At 43.3% G+C, this 22853-nt stretch overlaps 1 protein-coding gene across 2 annotated transcripts in view; it reads left to right on the forward strand.

Annotated features, from left to right (window-relative positions):
• Positions 1 to 22853, forward strand: part of lepr2 (leptin receptor 2) — a 63611-nt gene that overhangs the window by 31410 nt on the left and 9348 nt on the right. For both annotated transcript variants that reach the window (XM_014168839.3, NM_001328151.1), the window contains 7 exon segments: positions 7627 to 7784; positions 8022 to 8166; positions 13750 to 14025; positions 14541 to 14637; positions 16446 to 16669; positions 20795 to 20946; positions 22177 to 22330. In XM_014168839.3, coding sequence (XP_014024314.3) covers positions 7627 to 7784; positions 8022 to 8166; positions 13750 to 14025; positions 14541 to 14637; positions 16446 to 16669; positions 20795 to 20946; positions 22177 to 22330 — 1206 coding nt within the window.

Raw genomic sequence — 22853 nt, forward strand, 5'->3', positions numbered from 1 at the left:
GTCAACCTCTAGTTTCAAGCAGACCACCATAGTCCCTGTACCCAAGAACACTAAGGTACCCTGCCTAAATGACTTCTGACCCGTAGCACATGAAGTGCTTTGAAAGGCTGGTCATGGCTCACATCAACACCATCATCCCAGAAACACTAGACCCACTCCAATTTGCATACAGCCCCAACAGATCCACAGACGATGCAATCTCTATTGCACTCCACACTGCCCTTTCACACCTGGAGAAAAGGAACACCTACGTGAGAATGTTTTTCATTTACTACAGCTCAGAGTTCAACACCATAGTGCCCTCAAAGCTCATCACTAAGCTTAGGACCCTGAGACTAAACACCTCCCTCTGCAACTGGATCCTGGACATCCTGACGGGCCGCCCCCAGGTGGTAAGGGTAGGTAACAACACATCCGTCACACTGATCCTCAACACGGGGGCCCCTCAGGGGTATGTGCTCAGTCCCCTCTTGGACTCCCTTTTCACTCATGACTGCACGGCCAGGCACGACTCCAACACCATCATTAAGTTTGCCGATGACACAACAGTGGTAGGCCTGATCACCAACAACGACGAGACATCCTATAGGGAGGAGGTCAGAGACCTCACCGTGTGGTGCAAGGACAACAACTTATCCCTCAACGTGGTCAAGACAAAGGAGATGATTGTGAACTACAGGAAAAGGAGGACCGAGCACGCCCCCATTCTCATCTACGGGGCTGTAGTGGAGCATGTTGAGAGCTTCAAGTTCCTTGGCGTCCACATCACCAACAAACTAATGTGGTCCAAACACACCAAGACAGTCGTGAAGAGGGCACGACAAAACCTATTTCCCCCTCAGGAGACTGAAAAGATTTGGCATGGGTCCTCAGATCCTCTAAAGGTTCTACAGCTGCACCATCAAGAGCATCCTGACGGGTTGCATCACCGCCTGGTATGGCATCTGCTCGGCCTCCGACCGCAAGGCACTACAGAAGGTAGTGTGTACAGCCCAGTACATCACTGGGGGCCAAGCTTCCTGCCATCCAGGGCCTCTATACCAGGTGGTGTCAGAGGAAGGCCCTAAAAATTGTCAGACTCCAGCCACCCTAGTCATATACTGTTCTCTCTGCTACCACAAGGCAAGCGGAACCAGAGTGCCAAGTCCAGGTCCAAGAAGCTTTTAAACAGTTTCTACCCCAAGCCATAAGACACCTGAACATCTAATCAAATGGCTACCCAGACTATTTGCATTGCCCCGCCCCCTCTTTTACAATGCTGCAACTCCCTTACATATTACCTCGACTAACCGGTGCCCCCGTACATTGACTCTGTACCAGTACCCCCAGTATTTAGCCTCACGATTGTTATTTGATTATTGCTCTTTAATTATTTGTTACTTTTATTCCTTTTTTTGTATTTGTCTTAAAACTGAATTGTTAGTTAAGGGCAGTTAGGGCTAGGGTCCTTTTTTCTCAATTTCCGCCTGACTGACGTGCCCAAAAGAAAACTGCCTGTTGCTCAGGCCCTAGGGCCAGGATATGCATATAATAGGTACCATTGGGAAGAAGACACTTTGAAGTTTGTAGAAATGTTAAAATAATGTAGGAGACTATAACACAGTAGATATGGTTGGAGAAAATCCAAAGAAAAAACAACCAGAAATTATTTTTTTTGAGGCCGTGCTCTTCTAATGGAACGTATAGGGAAATAATTAAATCTAGCTCCCAGTATACAATTCCTATGGCTTCCACTGGGTGTCAGTTGTCTTTCTTCGAGGTTTCAGGCTTGTTTCTTCCAAAATGAGTAAGAATAATGAGTTTTACTACAGGAACACAGACTTGGAAATCCATGTACGCTCACGCGATGAAGAGGAAACGCACCTGCTAATATCATTTTCCTATTGAACATACTTCCTTCTGTATGAAATATTATAGTTTATTTACATTTTAGGGTATCTGAGGATTAAATAGAAACGTATTTTGACTTGTTGACTTGATGCACCTGTACTGACCTCGCCTTCTGGATGATAGTGGGGTGAACAGGCAGTGGTTCGGGTGGTTGTTGTCCTTGATCGTTTTGGCCTTCCTGTGACATCGGGTGGTGTAGGTGTCCTGTAGGGCAGGTAGTTTGCCTCCGGTGATGCGTTGTGCAGACCTCACTACCCTCTGGAGAGCCTTACAGTTGTGGGCGGAGCAGTTGCCGTACCAGGCGGTGATACAGCCTGACAGGATGCTCTCAATTGTGCATCTGTAAAACTTTGAGTGTTTTTGGTGACAAGCCAAATTCCTTCAGCCTCCTGAGGTTGAAGAGGCGCTGTTGCGCCTTCTTCACCACGCTGTCTGTGTGGGTGGACCATTTCAGTTTGTCCGTGATGTGTACGCCGAGGAACTTAACTTTCCACCTTTTCCTCTACTGTCCCGTCGATGTGGATAGGGGGCTGCTCCCTCTGCTGTTTCCTGAAGTCCACGATCATCTCCTTTGTTTTATTGACGTTGAGTGTGAGGTTATTTTCCTGACACCACACTCCGAGGGCCCTCACCACCTCCCTGTAGGCCGTCTCGTTGTTGTTGGTAATCAAGCCTACCACTGTAGTGTCGTCTGCAAACTTGATGATTGAGTTGGAGGCGTGCATGGCCACGCAGTCATGGGTGAACAGGGAGTACAGGAGAGGGCTGAGAACGCACCTTTGTGGGGCCCCAGTGTTGAGGATCAGCGGGGTGGAGATGTTGTTTCCCACCCTCACCACCTGGCTGCGGCCCGTCAAAGTTCAGGACCCAGTTGCACAGGGCGGGGTCGAGACCCAGGGTCTCGAGCTTAATGACGAGTTTGGAGGGTACTATGGTGTTAAATGCTGAGCTGTAATCGATAAACAGCATTCTTACATCAGTATTCCTCTTGTCCAGATGGGTTAGGACAGTGTGCAGTGTGGTTGCGATTGCGTCATCTGTGGACCTATTGGAGTGGGTCTAGGGTGTCAGGTAGGGTGGAGGTGATATGATCCTTGCCTAGTCTCTCAAAGCACTTCATGATGATGGAAGTGAGTGCTACGGGGCGATAGTCGTTTAGCTCAGTTATCTTACCTTCTTGGGAACAGGAACAATGGTGGCCCTTTTGAAGCATGTGGGAACAGCAGACTGGGCTAGGGATTGATTGAATATGTCCGTAAACACACCAGCCAGCTGGTGGGATATGAAGGATTTTATCTAACAAAACAACACTACATGTTATAGCTGGGACCCTTTGGATGACAAATAAAAGGAAGATTTTCAAAAAGTAAGTGAATATTTAATCGCTTTTTGTGAATATATGATTTTTTGATGTGGGGTGCTGTCCTCAAATAATCACATGGATGCTGTCCTCAAATAATCACATGGAAAGCAGGCTGTAAATCGGACAGTGCAGTTTGATTAACAAGAATTTAAGCTTTTAACCGATATAAGACACTTGTATGTACCTAAATGTTTACTATCCATAATTTGTATGATTATTTATTTGAATTGCGCGCCCTCCAGTTTCACCAGAAAAAAGTCAAGGGGTCTGAATACTTTCCGAACGCTCTGTATCTCAATTCTGAATAGTCCCCTTAGTGTCCAACCAACTTGAAGGTAATTGACATTCATTCCGTAATCTACAGTAAAAAGTTATTTCACATTCACAGCCTGTTTTTTGAGACATGAATGTCTGAGAGTGCAAATTTATTTTATAATGAAACACATAAAAAAAACAGAAAATAGAAAAAGATAATGCTAATTAAACCATTCTCTCTTTCTGTCGGCTAGGCGGTGACATTGTCATTATATTACTCAATTATCCCCCCTGCCAATCATTATCAACGCGTCTCACAACGATGACATGTCTCATTTCCATTTCGTTCGATGGGCTACAAACAACGCCTGTGTCAAGTCAAACACTGGGAGTAAACACAAGCAACTCAAATTAACAATGCCGTTTAAATACCAGGCAGAGAAATATGTTTAATTGTCAATTTAAATGCTGTTTAAATACCAGGAAGACAGTGTTGTGTTAGAGACCACCTAAAGCGAGACTGATTCAAGACCAAGACCGGAACGAATCAGGTCCGAGTCAAGACCAAGACCGGAGGGTGGGTGAGACTGAGTCAAGACTGAGACCGGGAGGAGGACGAGAGGTACGAGACTGAGTCAAGACCGAATCCAATTCAAAACAGTTACTGTAATTTTGTCAAATTGTCACCATAATAAGAGTTCAAAATGTCCAGTATTTCTGTGTTCATATTTCAGAAGAACGTATGGATTCTTTAGGCATTCAAAATGGGGGGAAAAATGCTTTCTGAGGGCAAATAGTCACTCTACAAATGTTTACTAAGCCAAACACAGTGGGGAACAGTGAGGGCCTTCTACGCTTTCAGAGAAAGGCTAAGGATTTATAAAATAATACAAATAATAATAATCATTTTATTTTTATCTTCAATTATGTTTTGATTTAATCTGATTTAATCCAATTAGGATATTTTCTTTGGTCTTCTCTGGGGAGATAAATCTAGCTAGCTAAGTCAGCCATTGGCTAGGCCTTCAGAAGCTTGATAGAAGGCATGTGTCATTCAACTGTATTAGTGCAACATTTTGGAGTAACAGTGGAATCAACCAATCACATTGGCTTGTAATGGGTGGGACCGTTTTTACAAAAACGTATGGAAACTTCTGCCTTCTCGAAGGCTGACAGGTCACTGTGCAATAGCGAGCAGTAGTTTTCCCACGGTCTAGCTAGCTAGATTTTGTTTTAGGCCAGTTTGCAGTGGGTGCATCAGGTGTTATCGAAGAGGATGTTGTTGCTGATTTGTTAGCGTCTCCCTTTTCAGCAAGTTTCAAATAATCATCATCTGGTTAGTGGAACTGTGCTTTTTATTGCAGCTCGCATCCTGTTATTAGCCATGTCTTTCAAAATAACTTATTCTATATGACCAAAAGTATGTGGACACCTGCTCGTCGAACATCTCATTCCAAAATCATGTGCATTAATATGGAGTTGGTCCCCCCTTTGCTGCTATAACGCCTCCACTCTTCTGGGAAGACTTTCCACTAGATGTTGGAACATTGCTGCGGGGACTTGCTTCCATTCAGCCATTAGTTAGGTTGGGCACTGATGTTGGGCGATTAGTCCTGGCTCACAGTCGTAGTCGGCATTCCAATTCATCCCAAAGGTGTTTGATGGTGTTGAGGTCAGGGCTCTGTGCAGGACAAACCATTTTTGTATGGACCTCGCTTTATGCACAGGGGCATTGTCATGCTGAAACAGGAAAGGGCCTTCCCCAAACTGTTGTCACAAAGTTTGAAGCACAGAATCATCTAGAATGTCATTGTATAGTGTAACGTTAAGATTTCCCTTCACTGGAACAAAGGGGCTAGCCCGAACCATGAAAAACAGCCCCAGACCATTATTCCTCCTCCACCAAACATTACAGTTGGCACTACGCATTCGGGCAGGTAGCGTTCTCCTGACATCTGCCAAACCCAGATTCGTCCATTGGACTGCCAGATGGTGAAGCGTGATTGTTCACTCCAGAGAATGCCTTTCCACTGCTCCAGTGTCTAATGGCGTCAAGCTTTACACCACTCCAGCCAACTCTTGGCATTGCGCATGGTTATATTAGGCTCATGTGCGGCTGCTTGGCCATGAAAACCCATTTCATGAAGCTCCCGACAACCAGTTCTTGTGCTGACGTCGCTCCCAGAGGCAATTTTGAATTTGTTAGTGAGTGTTGCAACCGAGAACAGACGATTTTTACGCACTTTGCTGTGTGCTTAGGGTTGTTGTCCTGTTGGAAGGTGAACCTTCGCCCCAGTCTGAGGTCCTGAGCCCTCTGGAGCAGGTTTTCATCAAGGATATATCTGTACTTTACTCTGTTCATCTTTGCCTCAATCTTGATTAGCCTCCCAGTCCCAGCCACTGAAAAACATCCCCCACCATGAGGCTGCCACCACCATGCTTCACCGTAGGGCTGGTTTCCTCTAGACGTGACGCTTGGCTGTCTTGTGCGTTTTGGCTTCCTCTGGCCTTCAATGCTGCAGATTTTTTTGGTTACCCTTCCCCAGATCTGTGCCTCGACACAATCCTGTATCGGAGCTCTACGGACAATTCCTTCAACCTCATGACTTTATTTAAAAAAAAAATTATTTAACCTTTATTTAAATCATGTCCAATCAATTGAATTTACCACAGGTGGACTCCAATCAAGTTGTAGAAACATCTCAAGGATGATCAATAGAAACAGGATGCACCTGAGCTCCATTTCGAGTCTCATAGCAAAGGGTCTGAATGCTTATGTATTTTCACTTCATCATTATAGGGTATTGTGTGTAGATTTTTTTTTCATCCATTTTAGAATAAGGCTGTAATGTAACAAAATGTGGAAAAAGTCAAGGGGTCTGAATACTGGCACTGTATGTTTCTGCTGATTTTGTTATCTGGCTGCCCAGTATGAAGCCTCTGTGAGTCTATAACCAGTACAGTTATCAGGGACAATCAATTTGTCTCCAATGGCTGTTACATTACTGTATGTGCCTGAGGCCATTGTTGACTCTGCATTATAGAGATATTTGATCATTGTAGGAGCAATGTTCCCTCTTAGCTGCACGTGTGTGCGGGCGTGCAGCTCCCTGGGATTGCCACGCAGAAGAAATATCAGAGTGCTCAGAGGCACGAGATTGAACTTCACTAAACTTTCTGGAGTTTTCCCCATTTGTTAACACTATCAACATTTCCCTTTGCTGTGGGAATTGTGATCGAATCAATGCAATATTAGCCACTTCCAACACAACATACTGAGAAAAAAAATTAACTATGCAAGACTTATTATGCAAAACTAACTATACAAGAGATTTTGTTGCTGGCAGAATGCATCGGAGTAGGATTCTATTGCATTGACATGCAGGACTCTACACAGACCTATGCGCCATAACCAATAAGAACTACAGTAGGCCTATATGCAAATAGACCATTGGCATATATGGATCTGTGCCATTCACTTTGAACTGGACTATGTTTACATTATCAGCGGTCGTGAGTAGTAGCGCTTGTTTTGAGATCAAAATGAAAGCTACATGTAGCAACGTGTGCACATTTGTACATTTGTTCATGTCCTTTTCTAGTTAGTTGGTTATTAGCCCAGTTATAGATCATTTGTAGTCTGCAATGGGGGAGTGATTGCTTCCTACAAAAGCACAAAACGTGTGCCTTTCTAGACATCTTTGAAAAGCTGAGTGCTGAGTAAGGTAAAGAGATTTTTTTTGTCTTAAAGGGGCAGTGTTGTATTTTGAGAGAGGCTTGAACAAGCTAAGTAGCCAATAGGCAGAGGGTAGCACTACCTGACCACTGTTAAAACTAACTAAAAGCTGGTACAGACTAACTAAAAGCTGGTACAGTATTCACAGTAAACACGCACCGGAAGTTGCACAGACTTTTCACAATGTTCAAGTTTGCGCTCAGCAGACCAGAAATTTGCTCAGTGATGAAAACAGTTAGAGAGAACATTGTGTAGGCATATTGGATGGCATTATGATGATGATGATGTTACATAGTTTGGAGGATGGTGATGATGCTCTGGCTAACAATCACAAATGATTATTTATCTAGTTTGTATTGCTTGTGGTGTGTGTGTTATACAGATAAACCAAGCCCGCCAGTGAACCTAGCACACACCCAGACCGCAGAGGGAGAGTTGGTTCTGAGCTGGAGCAACCCACAGCCCCATGCCAGCCCTGTCCCACTGAGCTATGAGGTCCGATACATTACCTCCCACAACACCTCTAACCCCAACTGGAAGGTAAGAACACACTGGCCTCAGAGCAAACACAATATTTAAGTACAGGTCTTAGAACAAATGCAGACAAACATCATTTATTAGAGAACAAGAGCAAACACGTTAAGTGAGAGTCTTAAGACCACTCATATTTTATTAGTCATATTCTTAGTCATCACAATGGCATTGTGTATTTGTGTCAAATTTTGCATTTGCAGGTAGAGTAACATCTTGTTTCTCTCCACTGTTCCTCTTGCTCAGCATGTGGAGGTGACTGGAGACCAGTGGGTGTCTCTGACTGGATTGAGGGCAGGTCTGACCTACATTGTACAGATCCACTCTCACCACCCTGCTCTGCCCCACCTGTGGAGTGACTGGAGCCAGCCACACCACATCTACCTGGAAGGTGAGACCTCTGCCTGCACAGAAACACCCTAAACATAGAGTTAACTTATAATTGTACATTTGAGTCATTTATCAGACGCTCTTATCCATAGCTACTTACAGGAGAAATTAGGGTTAAGTGCCTAGTTCAAGGGCACATCGACAGATGTTTCACTTAGTCGGCCCGGGAATCAAACCAGCAACCTTTCAGTTATTGGCCTAACGCTCTTAACCGCTAGGCTACCTGCTGCCATACTCCACTCATACTCCACTCACATCTACCTGCAGAGTAACACCTCTGACATGCTCTACTTACATACAATAAACATACAGATATTCAGATATATTCCCTTCACATACAGTATACTACACAGTAAGACATCTGGCTGTACAGCAATGTACACATATGCTTAGCTTTACTGTTTGCCTTAACCTTTTCACATGTATCAACAAAGGGGGTGATTATTCTACAGTGGTCCTTGCAGCATACGCTCAAACCGGTGTGATTAGAAAGCTTATTTAGAACGTGCAGTTTCGATTGACGCAACAGTCAGCTTTTAGGCTGGCCACTCTGTTTTTTCACAGAAACGTTTTGCACAAACACAGTCCTTACAAAGTTATGTCCTGAATGTGACCAGTTTATTTTGGGGATGCAATGTTCAGACATTCACAGAAGTAGCGACAGCATTCACAATCATCCAAACCGGAAAATGTATGCTAAATTAGTCCTAGTGCTAACTGAGGAAAGATTGACATAACACAAGCTGTCATATTTAGATAACTCTCAGCTGTCAGAAACCACAATATGAATAAGCTAATCGCAATTACTATTTACAATTCATCACATCACAGGTGAGCTCACCATTGATCGAAATAATTGAGTAAAACACTTTCTTGAAATCGAAAGTTATCCGACAATGGGTAGTTTGTGCGTGCCGCCATGTTTGTTTTTTTGCGTCACCCAAAGATAATAAGAGGAGACAAGATGAGTTTGGTCTGTTTGCAGTATGCATGTTGAAGGGGGTGTGTCGTCTACGATCATTCACTTCCCTTCATTCACCTCCGGAAGTTTCCCTTTCACCTCATTATAACATCTTTGGTCTGACAGATGTTTACGTGACATCCAGAATGCATTGTATAATATCAACAAACATGGCGCCACACGTAGCTGGCAAATAGCTTAGCATTAGCTCATTGTAATCAGTAAAATCTTCCAAAAAATATTTTACACATGTCATAGGTGTCCATTACAATCTATGCAATAATTGGAATGCATTACTTGTCACCAGTACTTGAAAACATGTGAATAGAACTGTAAATACATTATGCTCAACACATACAAAATATACATACACACAGTATGGTACAGTAGAAACGACAACACAATACAGAAAATAAGGCACTTACTTTGATAGGAACGCACACATGTCCAAAGTTTATTATTTGTAAGGAAAACAAGAAGGAAAGCAATGCGAGCGCCAGACAGAGAATGTTCCAATTCGTGCAAGCCTGCGCAAAAGTCTGCATACTTGATCTGCGGAAACATTGGTGAAGTGCAGTGGGCTCTACTTGAAGAGAGTTTGTCCGGTTCAGTAAAGCCTCAAACATAAATTGTGCGCAACACTGAAATGGGCGACTTCTATGTGAATTAATGAGGAGGTGGAATACACCTCAATTCACACTGTTAGAAAATAAAACATGTAAAAAATTATTTTAAATTGACGAGTTGGAACATAGCTTCTAGATAATTATCAATCAGAGCGTGTTAACTGTCCTGTTGCGTAAACAATCACATTTTGGAACAGTGAGTGCATTCTGACATCACGTGCATAAAACAACTCACGCTGGGGGTGACCGTTAGAGATATTTGGAACTCACATGTGAAAAGGTTAACAAAACATCTACAGTAACTTAGAAAGGGGTTAATAGCAAGCAGAAACAAGTTTTTCTAAGTTCCAGATCATCTAACTGGGCTGTAGGCGGTGTACATCTAGGGTTGGCTTTCCCACTGTCTTTCGTCACGGGTTTAGTATTGAGCATGACATGTAGGCGTATGAAAGAGGTTGTTTTCAATGGACAGCTACTACCTGCACTCAAGTCTATTTTCCTCCCTCTATTGCTCCCGTTCACCTATAGAAGCCTGATTGAATGTTTCTGAAATTGACGCAGTAGGAGTGGGAGAGTCTGCAGGCGAGTTACTCTGGCACAAAGGCATCAGCACTTGTGTCACAGCTCTAGATGGTAGCTAGTTGCTAGTTATTCCAGTAAACTAACAATGTGCTTCTCAAAAGGGGACCTATTCCGTACATAGTGCATTACTTTTGATCAAAAGTAATGCACTTTATATGGAATAGGGTGCTATTTGTTCCAGTAAACCCACTGGGCACACACCGATTGAATCAACGTTGTTTCCACGCCATGTCAATAAAATTACGTTGAACCGATGTGGAATAGACGTTCAATTGATGTCCTGTGGGAACTAAAACAACAGAATTAGCTTCTTTGTCCGTCAAAGTTTTGTTATTCTAGTGATACAGTGGCATTTGTTTTAGAGAGAGTCGTGGAGGACAAATGTCTCATCAATTGTCCTGTGTGTGTGTGTGGTGTGGTGTAGTGCGGTGTGTGTGATTCAACTACTGACCTCTATTATCTCTAAGGGGAGATAGGGTGCAAAAACCTGAACACCAAAACAAACCAATTAAACTTGCTCGTCTGCTTATGTTATGTAGGAAGCAGAGTTGAAAGGTTAGAGGTCAGAGGTTATCTCAAGGGTCAGTGGCTGTTCACCCATGATTGAAACAAAATAATACGCTTTTTCCCTAGCACACTTTAAGAGGAGACTTTTAATGAGGTAATAAATCATCTGTGGTTGACAGATTGTGTGGGCACAAACACACCTAGCTATTATAGTATTGAGACTGGGATAGGTCTGTACCTGCTGCGTACTGTACTGTTAGTGACGATGGATGATTCATAGATATGCATTGCATTTCCATGTACTCAATATAGGGGGACTGGTCTAAGGCGCAGCTGTCTAAGGCACTGTATCGCAGTGCTAGAGGCTTCACTACAGACCTGGTTTCGATCCCGGCCGTGATCGGGAGTCCCATAGGGCGGTGCACAATTGGCCCAGCGTCATCCGGGTTAGGGGAGGGTTTGGCCGGGGTAGGCCGTCATTGTAAATAAGAATTTGTTCTTAAATGACTTGCCTAGTTAAATAAAGGTTATATTTAAATATACACTGGGTTACTAAGCAAACAGATTTGGTTTGGACACGCTGGATGTTTGAACTGTGATGTTACCACATGCAATGTCAAATATGAGGACAGGATCAGAATAGAGCAGGGTGGAGATGAGGGAGCCAGATGGATTATATTAAGATAATATTAGTTAATGAATATGAAGGGGACATTATTTAGTTATTCGTCAAAGGGCTGATTTGCATTTTAGTGTAGTTAATCTCTCTTTCTCTCCTCTCTCTCTCCTCTCTCTCTCTCTGTCTCTCTCGCTCTACCCCCAAGCCAGAAGACTGCTAAACAAGACTAAATAGCTATCAAATGGCTACCCGCTGCTGCTACTGTCTATTACCTATCCTGTTGCTTAGTCACTTTAGCCCTACCTACGTATATGTACATAGCTACCTCAATTACCTTGTACCCCTGCACATCAACGTGGTAATGGTGCTCCCTGTACACTGAGTTTACAAAACATTAAGAGCTCTTTCCATGACATAGACTGACCAGGTGAATCCAGGTGAAAGCTATGATCCCATTGATTTCACTTCTTAAATCCACTTCAATCAGTGTAGATGAAGGTGGGGTAGACAGGTTAAAGAAGGATTTTTAAGCCTTGAGACAATTGAGACATGTACAGTGCATTCGGAAAGTATTCAGACCCCTTGACTTTTTCCACATTTTGTACGTTACAGCCTTAATCTAAAATGTATAAAATTGTTTTTTCCCCTCATCAATTTCCACACAATACCCCATAATGACAAAGCAAAAAACAGGTTTTTAGACATTTATGCAAATTTAAAAATAATAAACAACTGAAATATCACATTTACATATGTACTCTTTACTCAGTACTTTGTTTAAGCACCTTTGGCAGCAATTACAGCCTCGAGTCTTCTTGGATATGATGTTACAAGCTTGGCACACCTCTATTTGGGGAGTTTCTCCCATTCTTCTCTGCAGATCCTCTCAAGCTCTGTCAGGTTGGATGGGGAGCATCGCTGAACAGGTATTTTCAGGTCTTTCTAGAGATGTTTGTTTGGGTTCAAGTCTGGGCTCTGGCTGGGCTACTCAAGGACATTCAGAGACTTGTCCCGAAGCCATTCCTACGTCGTCTTGGCTGTGTGCTTAGGGTTTTTGTCCTGTTGGAAAGTGAACCTTCGCCCCAGTCTGAGGTCCTGAACACTCTGGAGCAGGTTTTCATCAAGGATCTCTCTGTACTTTGCTCTGTTCATCTTTCCCTCGATCCTGACTAGTTCATGCCTCTGAAAAACATCCCCACAGCAGGTTTGGTGCCAGGTTTCCTCCAGACGTGATGCTTGGCATTCAGGCCAAAGAGTTCAATCTTGGTTTCATCAGACCAGATAAACTTGTTTCCCATGGTCAGAGTCCTTTAGGTGCCTTTTGGCAAACTCCAAGTGGGCTGTCATGTGCTTTTAATGAGGAGTTGCTTCCATCTGGCCACTCTACCATAAGGGCCTGATTGGTGGAGTGCTGCAGAGATGGTTGTCCTTCTGGAAGGTTCTCCCATCTCCACAGAGGAACTCTGGAGCTCTGTCAGGGTGACCATCGGGTTCTTGGTCACCTCCCTGACCGAGGCCCTTCTCCCCTGATTTCTCAGTTTGGCCAGGCAGCCAGCTCTAGGAAGAGTCTTGGTGGTTCCAAACTTCTTCCATTTAAGAATGATGGAGGCCACTATGTTCTTGGGGACCTTCAATGCTGCAGAAATGTTTTGGTACCCTTCCCCAGATCTGTGCTCGACACAATCCTGTCTCGGAGCTCTACGGACAACTCCTTTTACGTCATGGCTTAGTTTTTGCTCTGACATGCACTGTCAACTGTGTGACCTTATATAGACAGGTGTGTGCCTTTCCAAATCATGTCCAATCAATTGAATTTACCACAGGTGGACTCCAATCAAGTTGCATAAACATCTCAAGGATGATCAATGGAAACAGGATGCACCTGAGCGTAATTTCGAGTCTCATAGCAAAGAGTCTGAATACTTATGTAAAGAAGGTGTGTGTGTATATATATATATATATATATATATATATATATATACATATACACTGGCACAGGGCGCCAGTGGCGAATTTGCCAAACTTGGTGTTCTCTGGCAAATGCCAAATGTCCTGCACGGTGTTGGGCTGTAAGCACAACCCCCACCTGTGGACGTCGGGCCCTCATACCAAGAGAGAGAGAGAGAGAGAGGGGGGTGGGTGGGTGGGTGGGTGGGGGGTGTAACAACTCCAAATTTAGACAACTCAGTCAGGGTATCAAATCAATCACGATGCTCTCGCAGAAAAATACTTCAACTGTCAGTCAGGTGATCTTGCGTCTCTGACTGAATTCCCTTTGCTTGGCTTCAGATGTGACATATCTCCCTGAGAGAGTGGTGGCCAGCCTTGGAGACAGTGTGAATGTGTACTGCGTGTTCAACGACCGCAGGGTGAACGCCAGCACGGCAGTCTGGTTTCTGAACCTTGACCGCCTTCCACAGAGCCAGTACACTGCTGTCAACGACCGTGTCAGTAAGATAACGGTTCAACCGTCTGAGCAGAGACTGTACGACATCCTGCGTTGCTGCCAGCCTTCAGGGGAGAAGTATAGCTGTAACTACCGCTATGCAACGATATACATTAAAGGTGAGCTGGTATGGATGGATGGATGGATGGATGGATGGATGGATGGATGGATGGGTAGATTAAGTCCTGTAGGGTTTGGATTGGAGAATGGTTAGGCTTAGACTTCAGGAAAAGGATGGGTCATGGGATTAAGGGATCAACAGTAATATACAGTATATATATATATATATAGATATACTTCCTGCCACCCTTTGCCGTGATGACAGCTTTATACACTCTTGGCATTCTCTCAACCAGCTTCATGAGGTAGACACCTGGAATGCAGGTGTTCCTTGTTAAAGTTAATTTGTGGATTGTCTTTCCTTCTTAATGCATTTGAGCCAATCAGTTGTGTTGTGACAAGGTAGGGGTGGTATACAGAAGATAGCCCTATTTGGTAAAAGACCCAGTCCATATTCATGTGTTTGTTATGACCCCTTTCTGTCTGTCAATGGGCTGTGGTCAGGTTTCAAGCTCAAGGTTCATATTAATGTCAGGGTAAGGTTTTCACTCTTCTATTTGTGTCTGTGTTTCAGATCCGGTCATAGATATCAGCTGTGTAACCAATGGGGATCTGGACAGCATGACCTGTAGGTGGAACAACATCCAAACTAAAATCAACTTCCTGTCCAGGTCAATACTACTTTTACTTACAGCATTAGACCACCTACACAAACACCTGTATACGTGTACATACACCAGTAAAACCTAAAAATATAGCTGTATAATTGTACATACACCAGTAAAACCTACACATACATGTGTATACTTGTACATACACTAGTAAAACCTACACATACACTTGTATACTTGTACATACACCAGTAAAACCTACACAAACACCTGTATACGTGTATATACACCAGAAAAACCTACACATACACTTGTATACATGTACATACACCAGTAAAACCTACACATACACTTGTATACTTGTACATACTCTTGTATACTTGTGCATACACCAGTAAAACCTACACATATACTTGTACATACACTAGTAAAACCTACACGTATACTTGTACATACACCAGTTAAACCTACACGTATACTTGTACATACACTAGTAAAACCTACACATACACTTGTACTGTATAGTTATAGTGACCATTGGTTATCTTATGAGTCCAATCAATCAGAGTCTTTGAAATACAAGCCCAGCATGGAATACAGCAGGACATTACTTTTGACTGCTGTGCAATATTGACACCTTTTCAGTGTCTCTGCTTGGTGTCTCTGTGTTGTATTCCTAAGAAATACGGGACGGAACTGGTTCAAGATCGTAGAACAATACAGAATGGATTTAGACTCCTCAAGCAAAACTCAAATGACTGTGTGTAATTATTAGTAAATTGCCACGATTTCAAAACTAAGGCAGTGAACGGAAGTTTAGACTTGTTGCATAACAGAGAGCTATGGCATCATAAGGCAAACATACCCATAAGGAGATACGGCGTTTTCACCCTGAAATTCTTTGTGTGTGTGTGTGTGTGTGTTACTATCCTCGTGGGGACCAGAAGTCCTCACAAGGATAGTAAAACAATGAACATTCGGAGTGTTGGGGACATTTTGCTGGTCCCCACAAGGAAAAAGGCTATTTTAGAATTAGAGTTAGAATTAGGTTTAGGATTAGGGAGTTAGGGTTACAGCGCCAGCGCTCAACATCCTTTCCCCCACTCTGCTAAGAATCACTCACAGGAAAAAGGAAAACGCTCACAGGAAAAAAATGCCACTCCAAAAATAGCTCCATTTTTTTTTTTTCTTTTTTCAAAAGATAATTTAACCAACACCCCGTCTTTTATTGTGACTATGTACCATTTGATTTTGAAGTAGGCTATTTAACAAAGACCTACACGATGATATGCGGCCGCTGTGTTACAAAACAAATGGCTTTTTCTCTAATCTATTGATGATCAGATACTTCAGTTGTAAGTGGCTCTGTTGCGCTCACAGTTGATAGTCAACTTAAGCACTGTTACAAACTTAGACTCCTTTTTTTTTTTACGATAGCCTATATAGAATCAACACGTCTCCGGTGCTGCTGCATGGGCTAATTGGTGCCATCAATTACACAGGCTGTGTGACCTATTTCTTGATCGACTCATATCAACATCTCTGCACATTAGTGGTGGGGTAGGCTAACTAAATAAAACAGCCTAATTAAAAGAACAATGATGAAAGGAATGAAAAATGCAGGCCAGAGCTGAGTGGTACCAGAGCGAAATTGGAGGGGGAGAGAAGGCCGACACTCCCCAAAAAAATGTTATCCGGTCCTCGCTCTACTCTGCTCAAATCCTCTGTTTGGGGTTAAGGTTAGCTTAAGGTTAGGTAAGGGTTATGGTTAGGGGTTAGGAAAATAGGATTTTGAATGGGAATCAATTGTTTGGTCCCCAAAAGGATTGTAAAATGAACGTGTGTGTGTGTGTGTTTATATTCTCCAGGGTGGCCGACCTATCCTGCGACGTCATGGAGGAGGCGGAGGAGGAGGTGGGCGGGGCAGTGGGTGTGGTCAGGCAGGCGGTGTGTGTATCCAGCAGATCTAGAGAAGTGAAGAGCTGCACTCTGCAGCCAATCAGAGTGACTTCATGCTACAAGCTATGGATGGAGGCCAAGACAGACAATGGCACGAGGTCACATCCTGTCTACATCACACCTATGGACCACGGTGAGTTAGGACATGTGCAGTATAGGAATTCCAAGTTTCAAGTTTATTCGCCACGTGCACAGGATGCAACAGGTGTAAAACAGTACAGTGACATTTTTACCTTGAGAGCTCTTTCCCAACAATGCAGTGATGGTAATAATATAGATAATAATAGAAAATATAATGAAATAACACACAAGAAGTATGATAAAGGTTGAAGAAATCTGCTCTCGATGGTACAGCTGTAAAAGTTCCTGAGGATCTGAGGGGCCATGCCAAATCGTTTCAGCATCCTTCATGATTGTGCTGCTGTGAGAGTACCATGTTAAGTAGGGACCAAAATGGAAATAAGTCTGACTTTTTTGTGATATCCATGTGTTGTTTTTAAAAAGTATGTACTGTGAGTATGTTTTTTTAGCTGGCAAATAAAATCAATCAAGTCAGCAGTGATGTGGACACAGAGGAACTTGACCCTCTCCACTGCGGCCCCATTGATGTGGATGAGAGTGTGCACCCCCCTGTTTCCTGTGGTCCACGGTCAGATCCTTGGTCTTGCTGACGTTGAGGAAGAGGTTGTTGTCCTGGCACCACACTGCCAGGTCTGTGACCTTCCCCCTGTAGGCTGTTTCATCGCCGTTGGTGATCAAGCCTACCACCGTCGTGTTGTCAGCAAACTTGATGATGGAGTTTGAGTCGTGCGTGGCCATACAGTTGTGGGTAAACAAGGAGTACAGGACGGAGCAAAGCACACACCACTGGGGGGCTCCCCGTGTTGAGGGTCAGTGTGGCGGACGTGTTGTTGCCTACTCTCACCACCTTGGGTCGGCCCGTCAGGATCCAGTTGCAGAAGGAGATGTTCAATCCCATTGTGCCAAGCTTGAATACCGTCCGGCCTGAGGCCTGCGAGCGTTGACCAGATTAAAAGCCTTACTCACGTCAGAGAGCAAGATCATCTAGTCCTCTGGGGCCTGTGGGGAAGCAGAAATATAGAGTCATGATCTGATTTGCTGAAGGGGGGACGAGGGAGGACCTTGTATGCATGCTTGTGGATTGAGTAACAGTGGTCTAGGACTTTATCGCCCCTAGTGGCGAAGACGTGTTGATAGAAGTTGGACATCACGTGTCTTAGTGCATGGTTTCCTACTTGTTTATAGCCTACATAAGGGATGCGAGTGGCATTTCCCATATGAGGATTTCCATATTGCAAATGTACGGTCCCTTACTAGACGTCCGTGGGGTTTAATAAAATAGGCCTACGGCCTCAGGTCGAGCCCCAGGGCCTGGTCTTCCGGGAAGTCATCAAATAAAGTCTCTCGGACATTCGGTTTCCGTTTTATAAAATGTAAACATTTTGGACATTTTTCCGCTGTACCGGAAAATTCCACCAGATGGTGACTGGCTGCTTATTGCAAATGGACAAAACATCACCAAAACGGACATGGCCGTTTCTCCTAAACGGAAAATACTTAGAGGACGAAACTCAGTGAGCACAGGTTTGGCCAAATAGACTTTTAGCCCAGAAACAAGATGGCCTTCGAGGCCTCAGCGCTTTTTGAGTTAAGGCCCATTTTCTGGGATTAAAGGTCAAAAACGGTAATACACCGCAAATTTGTCCGCTTCACGTCAAAGTACACAAACCTGCGGTGTAAGGAAAAAAAGAACCAGCCATTATAAATCGTAATTTACGAGAAATCGTTCAATGTCCGTTTGGTGATGGTTAAAGAAATTTCAAAAACGTTATAGATCCAGTTGCGGCGTGTTCAGACGAATCCGTTAAGGCAGGTTTCGGAGCTCTATGTGATTTCTGTGATTTTCGGGAACTCACACACAGTCAATGGGGAGTGACACAGTGTGAGGCTTACAGACACACAGAGCCTGCAATAGTTACCTGCATTGGAACTATCAAACCTAGAGCTCTGAAACATTATATGTTCTAGAGCTTAAGTCGATAGTGCACTGTGAGTTAGGTGGCTCTAGAAGATTCTCAGGCCGAGGAACAGCTTCGTCCATTTGCAATGACTTCCATTCATTTTGAACATTGTGAAAATGATGACATTTAGAAAAGTCCCAGAATCACAAGACTATGTGCATTGAAACCGCCTCAGCCCATAGAGACAGACCCAAAAGCTTCTGTCCGATAGCTCTTTCAGGGACCCCGTAGCAATGTTTGGAAAAAGTACATTTTCAGCACTAAGGATGCTGCTCGGGCTCCGAATGCCCATTGTAAGACATTGCAAATGGACAGCCGTGCACCTGGTAATCTGAACGGGTTGCAATTTTAAAAAAAGAAGGTTTTTAATGCCTTTAGGGGGGTGCAAGGGGTCCATGCCGGGTAGGGAGCACCCCGCACCCGGGCCCATCCAATAGAGGTCATTTTGGACGTTTTCCAAAAATCTTTAAAAAAAACGAGAGTCCCACTTCTCTCTCACTGCACCAATGAACAATGGAGAGGAACCATTATCACTGCTCGTCTATCCCGAGTTCAACGAGCCATTAAATTGGGCATTTCTGCAGTATATTAGACCATGTCCAATTTGTGATGGTAAATGCCCATTATAAGACATTGCAAATGGATAGTTTACATTTGTCCATTTCCAATGTATTTAATGGGGGATTTTCCATCACCAAATGGACAGACTGAAACCTACATCAACGAGAAATTCTTACTTCCTATGACTTCCTATGATCAAACATGACAAATAGACCTTATAGGTTGATTCAGGGCTTAACATAGTGATATATATCATTTGGTCAGTATAAATGCCATTTGGACATCTCTTATGCCATTTGGACATGGTTCACTGACTTTTGGGTTTGGAAGCCGACTTCCTATGATCATATATTGCAAATGGACAAAATATAGGCCTTATGGACAAACTCAATAAAATAAGACAAATGTATGTCCATACGGTTATTACATATGTATAATTGACAATTATTATTTTTTTAAATCGAAAACGTTCCAAAATCACATTTTTAGGTTTTAAAATGTAGATTTATTTTTTAGATTTTCAAAATTTCACCCTTGGGACCTGACTTAGTGACAATTTGCCATATGGAAATCTACGGTGGAACACGCTCGCCATCTTTGGGATTTTTGGGGTTTGACACTTGGCATTTGCCATGTTCCACTTGCAATTTGGTTTTGATGAACTGCTGTCCATTTGAGTGGTATTTGCGATTGTGTATATAGTTCGCCCAATGCCAATAAGTTGCCATTCATTTTTGTCCATTTCATGGAGGTCTTCCCTTACCTTGTACAGTTCGTCAAGTGCCAGCTTGTTGTTGTCCTGAGGTGGGATATATACAGCAGTCATGATATCAGATTAAAACTCTCTCGGGAGGTAGAAGGGTTGGTATTTGACCATCAGGTATTCCATGATCGGTGAACAATAGGTCGAGACTTCAACTGCGGTAGAGTCTGCACACCATTTGTTGTTGATGAAGAGACATACCTCTCCCCGTCTGGATTTCCCTGAATCCAATGTCCTGTCCACTCAGTGAATGGAGAATCCATCGAGTTGGATAGCCATGGCGGGTATCTTGTCCGAAAGCCATGTTTCAGAACAACTGAGAATTTTGCAGTTATGTGAGTCCCGTTGGTAGCAAATCTGCGATCGAAGGTCATCCATCTTATTATCAAGTGACTGTTTGCCAATAGAATGGAGGGAAGTGGTGGCCGCTTTTCCCTAATCCTTAGTCTCACCAGGACACCCTCTCTCCGGCCTCTTATTTGCCAGGGTTTCATCTTGGGTAGCCTGAAATTTGGTCGGAGCACAAAATGCCCAGGGTAGATGAGTCAAAGTCTGAATCAGGAATTGAGGTTAGTTCTTGTCGATCATCAGAAATTGTAGCGGATACATTTAGTGCAAAAAAAGTTACGATTAAACGCCAAAAGAATCACAAAATAGAAAAGTTGGGTCGGAGTTCACAAGACGCAACCATACAGTAGGGCGCCATCCTTAGATGTTCTGGTCTTCTTACATTTATGTTCTTACCTGTTGTGGCTTTTAGGAACCTACAGCATCAGTGTGTCAATAATAATAATAATAATAATAAGTACTTAAAAAAAAAACATGTATAGTGGTCAGTCTGCTTGACCATGCAAGATAATGACTGTCCTTTCCATCTCATCTCCCCCTCCAGTGAAGCCCCACCCTCCCTCGGGCCTTGAGGCAGTGAGCATGCCAAGTGGGGTCCTGAGGCTGGCGTGGGTGCCCCCAGAACTGCCCCTCTACGATATGCAGTACCAGGTTCGCTATGCCCTCTCAACTGGCAGGACCCATCCATTCTGGCAGGTACGTAAGACTCTGGCCATAGGGCTCTGGTCAAAAGTAGTGCGCTATGTAGGGAATAGGGAGGGTGCCATTTCAGATGCAGCCTTGAGCTTATCCAGAGTGGCAGGGAGGGAGCAATGGGTGCAATCGCCTGGCATCATGAGCATCAGTTGGTCGGACTAAATTAGTCTATTTGTTATCTACTGTATCTCCTATCTCTGATCTGACAGTGGCATTATTGCCCTAAAGGACATGGCATTTACTGGTAGTGGTACACTCTGACATGTGGTGGCAGACTGGCAGGTAAATAGGGGGCAACCACACAGAGACTGAAGCTGTGTCTGAAATGGCACCCTATTCCCTTCGCACACTTTTTTACCAGAGCCCTACAATGCAAAAAGTGAAATCTAAGCTAAGTGTAAATATATGCCAATAACAGCTAGTTTTCAGTTGTCCCCCCCACCCAGACCACTCCCAGACCTAGCTAAGTGTTTTAATTGAAAACAAATCACAGTAAGGTACTTCATTGTTACCCAGAAATGATTTGATATTGAAATAAAAACACATTTATTTGATATTGAGCTAAATTGCATTGGACCTTTTAAGGTAAAATATCTTGACAAATATACATTTTTGCATTATGCATTTTTTAGGTTAAAATAATAAATGATCTGCCAATGACATTAGATAATTTAGCTTGGTAAGATAATTTTTTTAAAGTAAAATATCACTCAATATAAGATATTTAGGCTTGCTTACATTTCACGTTTTGCAGTGTATGGACCCTCCATGCCCTCATGTAGGGAATAGGGTACCATTCTGGATGCAGCTTGAGCCTCAGCTGGTTGGCATAAATTAGTCTGTCTCTAATCTGGGGGTGGCATCATTGCCCAAAAGGATATGAAAAGGAATAGGCCTACCTGATTAAAACTTTTTTCTTTAGAAAATGTGCCCACTTTTGCTGAGCACAAGAGTATTTTGGAAATCTTCCTGCCATTTAAAATGCTCCTTCGCTTGCTCGGGTCACATAACATTCATATCTATTAAGACCTCTATTTCCCTAAAAAAAAAATTGGGGGGAGTTGATGGATAAATATGTAGCTGTTTATGCCGGATATCTAAGTTCAATCACTGGAAAATATATTTTCGGATAGGATAGAATAGACTTTAATGTCCCTGAGGGGAAAATGTTTCCATTATCATGGGATATGTGATTTAACATGTGATTTTTAATTGGGATGTGTACTGCAGGTCCTGGCTACTCAGGCAGAGTCGTGGGCTGAGGTCCCTGAACCAGACGTATGTAGCGTGTACAACGTGCAGGTCCGCTGTATGCATATCAACAGCTCTGGGACCTGGAGTGACTGGAGCCGCTCTCTATACACCACCCCTCACAACAGCAGAGGTATGTACAGTATGTCTTCGTCTCATCTATGTCATTGAAACTGCATTTATACAATTTAGTCTCATTGAAAAAACATCTATTCAGCAAGATACACATGTATTGTACATAACAGTTTTGACAACGTTGCTTTGACAAAACGCATCAGCAATACACTTTTGAAGGGAATTAAGCTGCTGTCCTGAAAGTTCTCTTATAGTTGCGCCAGCACACCACAACTATCAAGTCTGACCTACTGTGTATGTAGAGCACATTAACTCTCACAACCACAATGGATGGGTCATTTGAAACCCGTCATTATCCATGGTTTGTTGTGTGGTATAAGCTCTTTCTGACCCTGATCTAACAGTGACCTTGCGTGGTGTCTCTCTATCAGAATCGCTGTTATTGAGTGCTACAGCCAGTACTTTAATATGACCTTCTCTGATGTTAGATCTGATAGAAAATGAAAGCCTCAGACATAAGTACATAAACACACACACAAGCATGCATGCTAGCATGCACACGCACACACACAGAGCTGTAA

Source organism: Salmo salar, chromosome 23 (assembly GCF_965601325.2).
Source record: "Salmo salar chromosome 23, fSalSal1, whole genome shotgun sequence".
Taxonomy (NCBI): domain Eukaryota; kingdom Metazoa; phylum Chordata; class Actinopteri; order Salmoniformes; family Salmonidae; genus Salmo; species Salmo salar.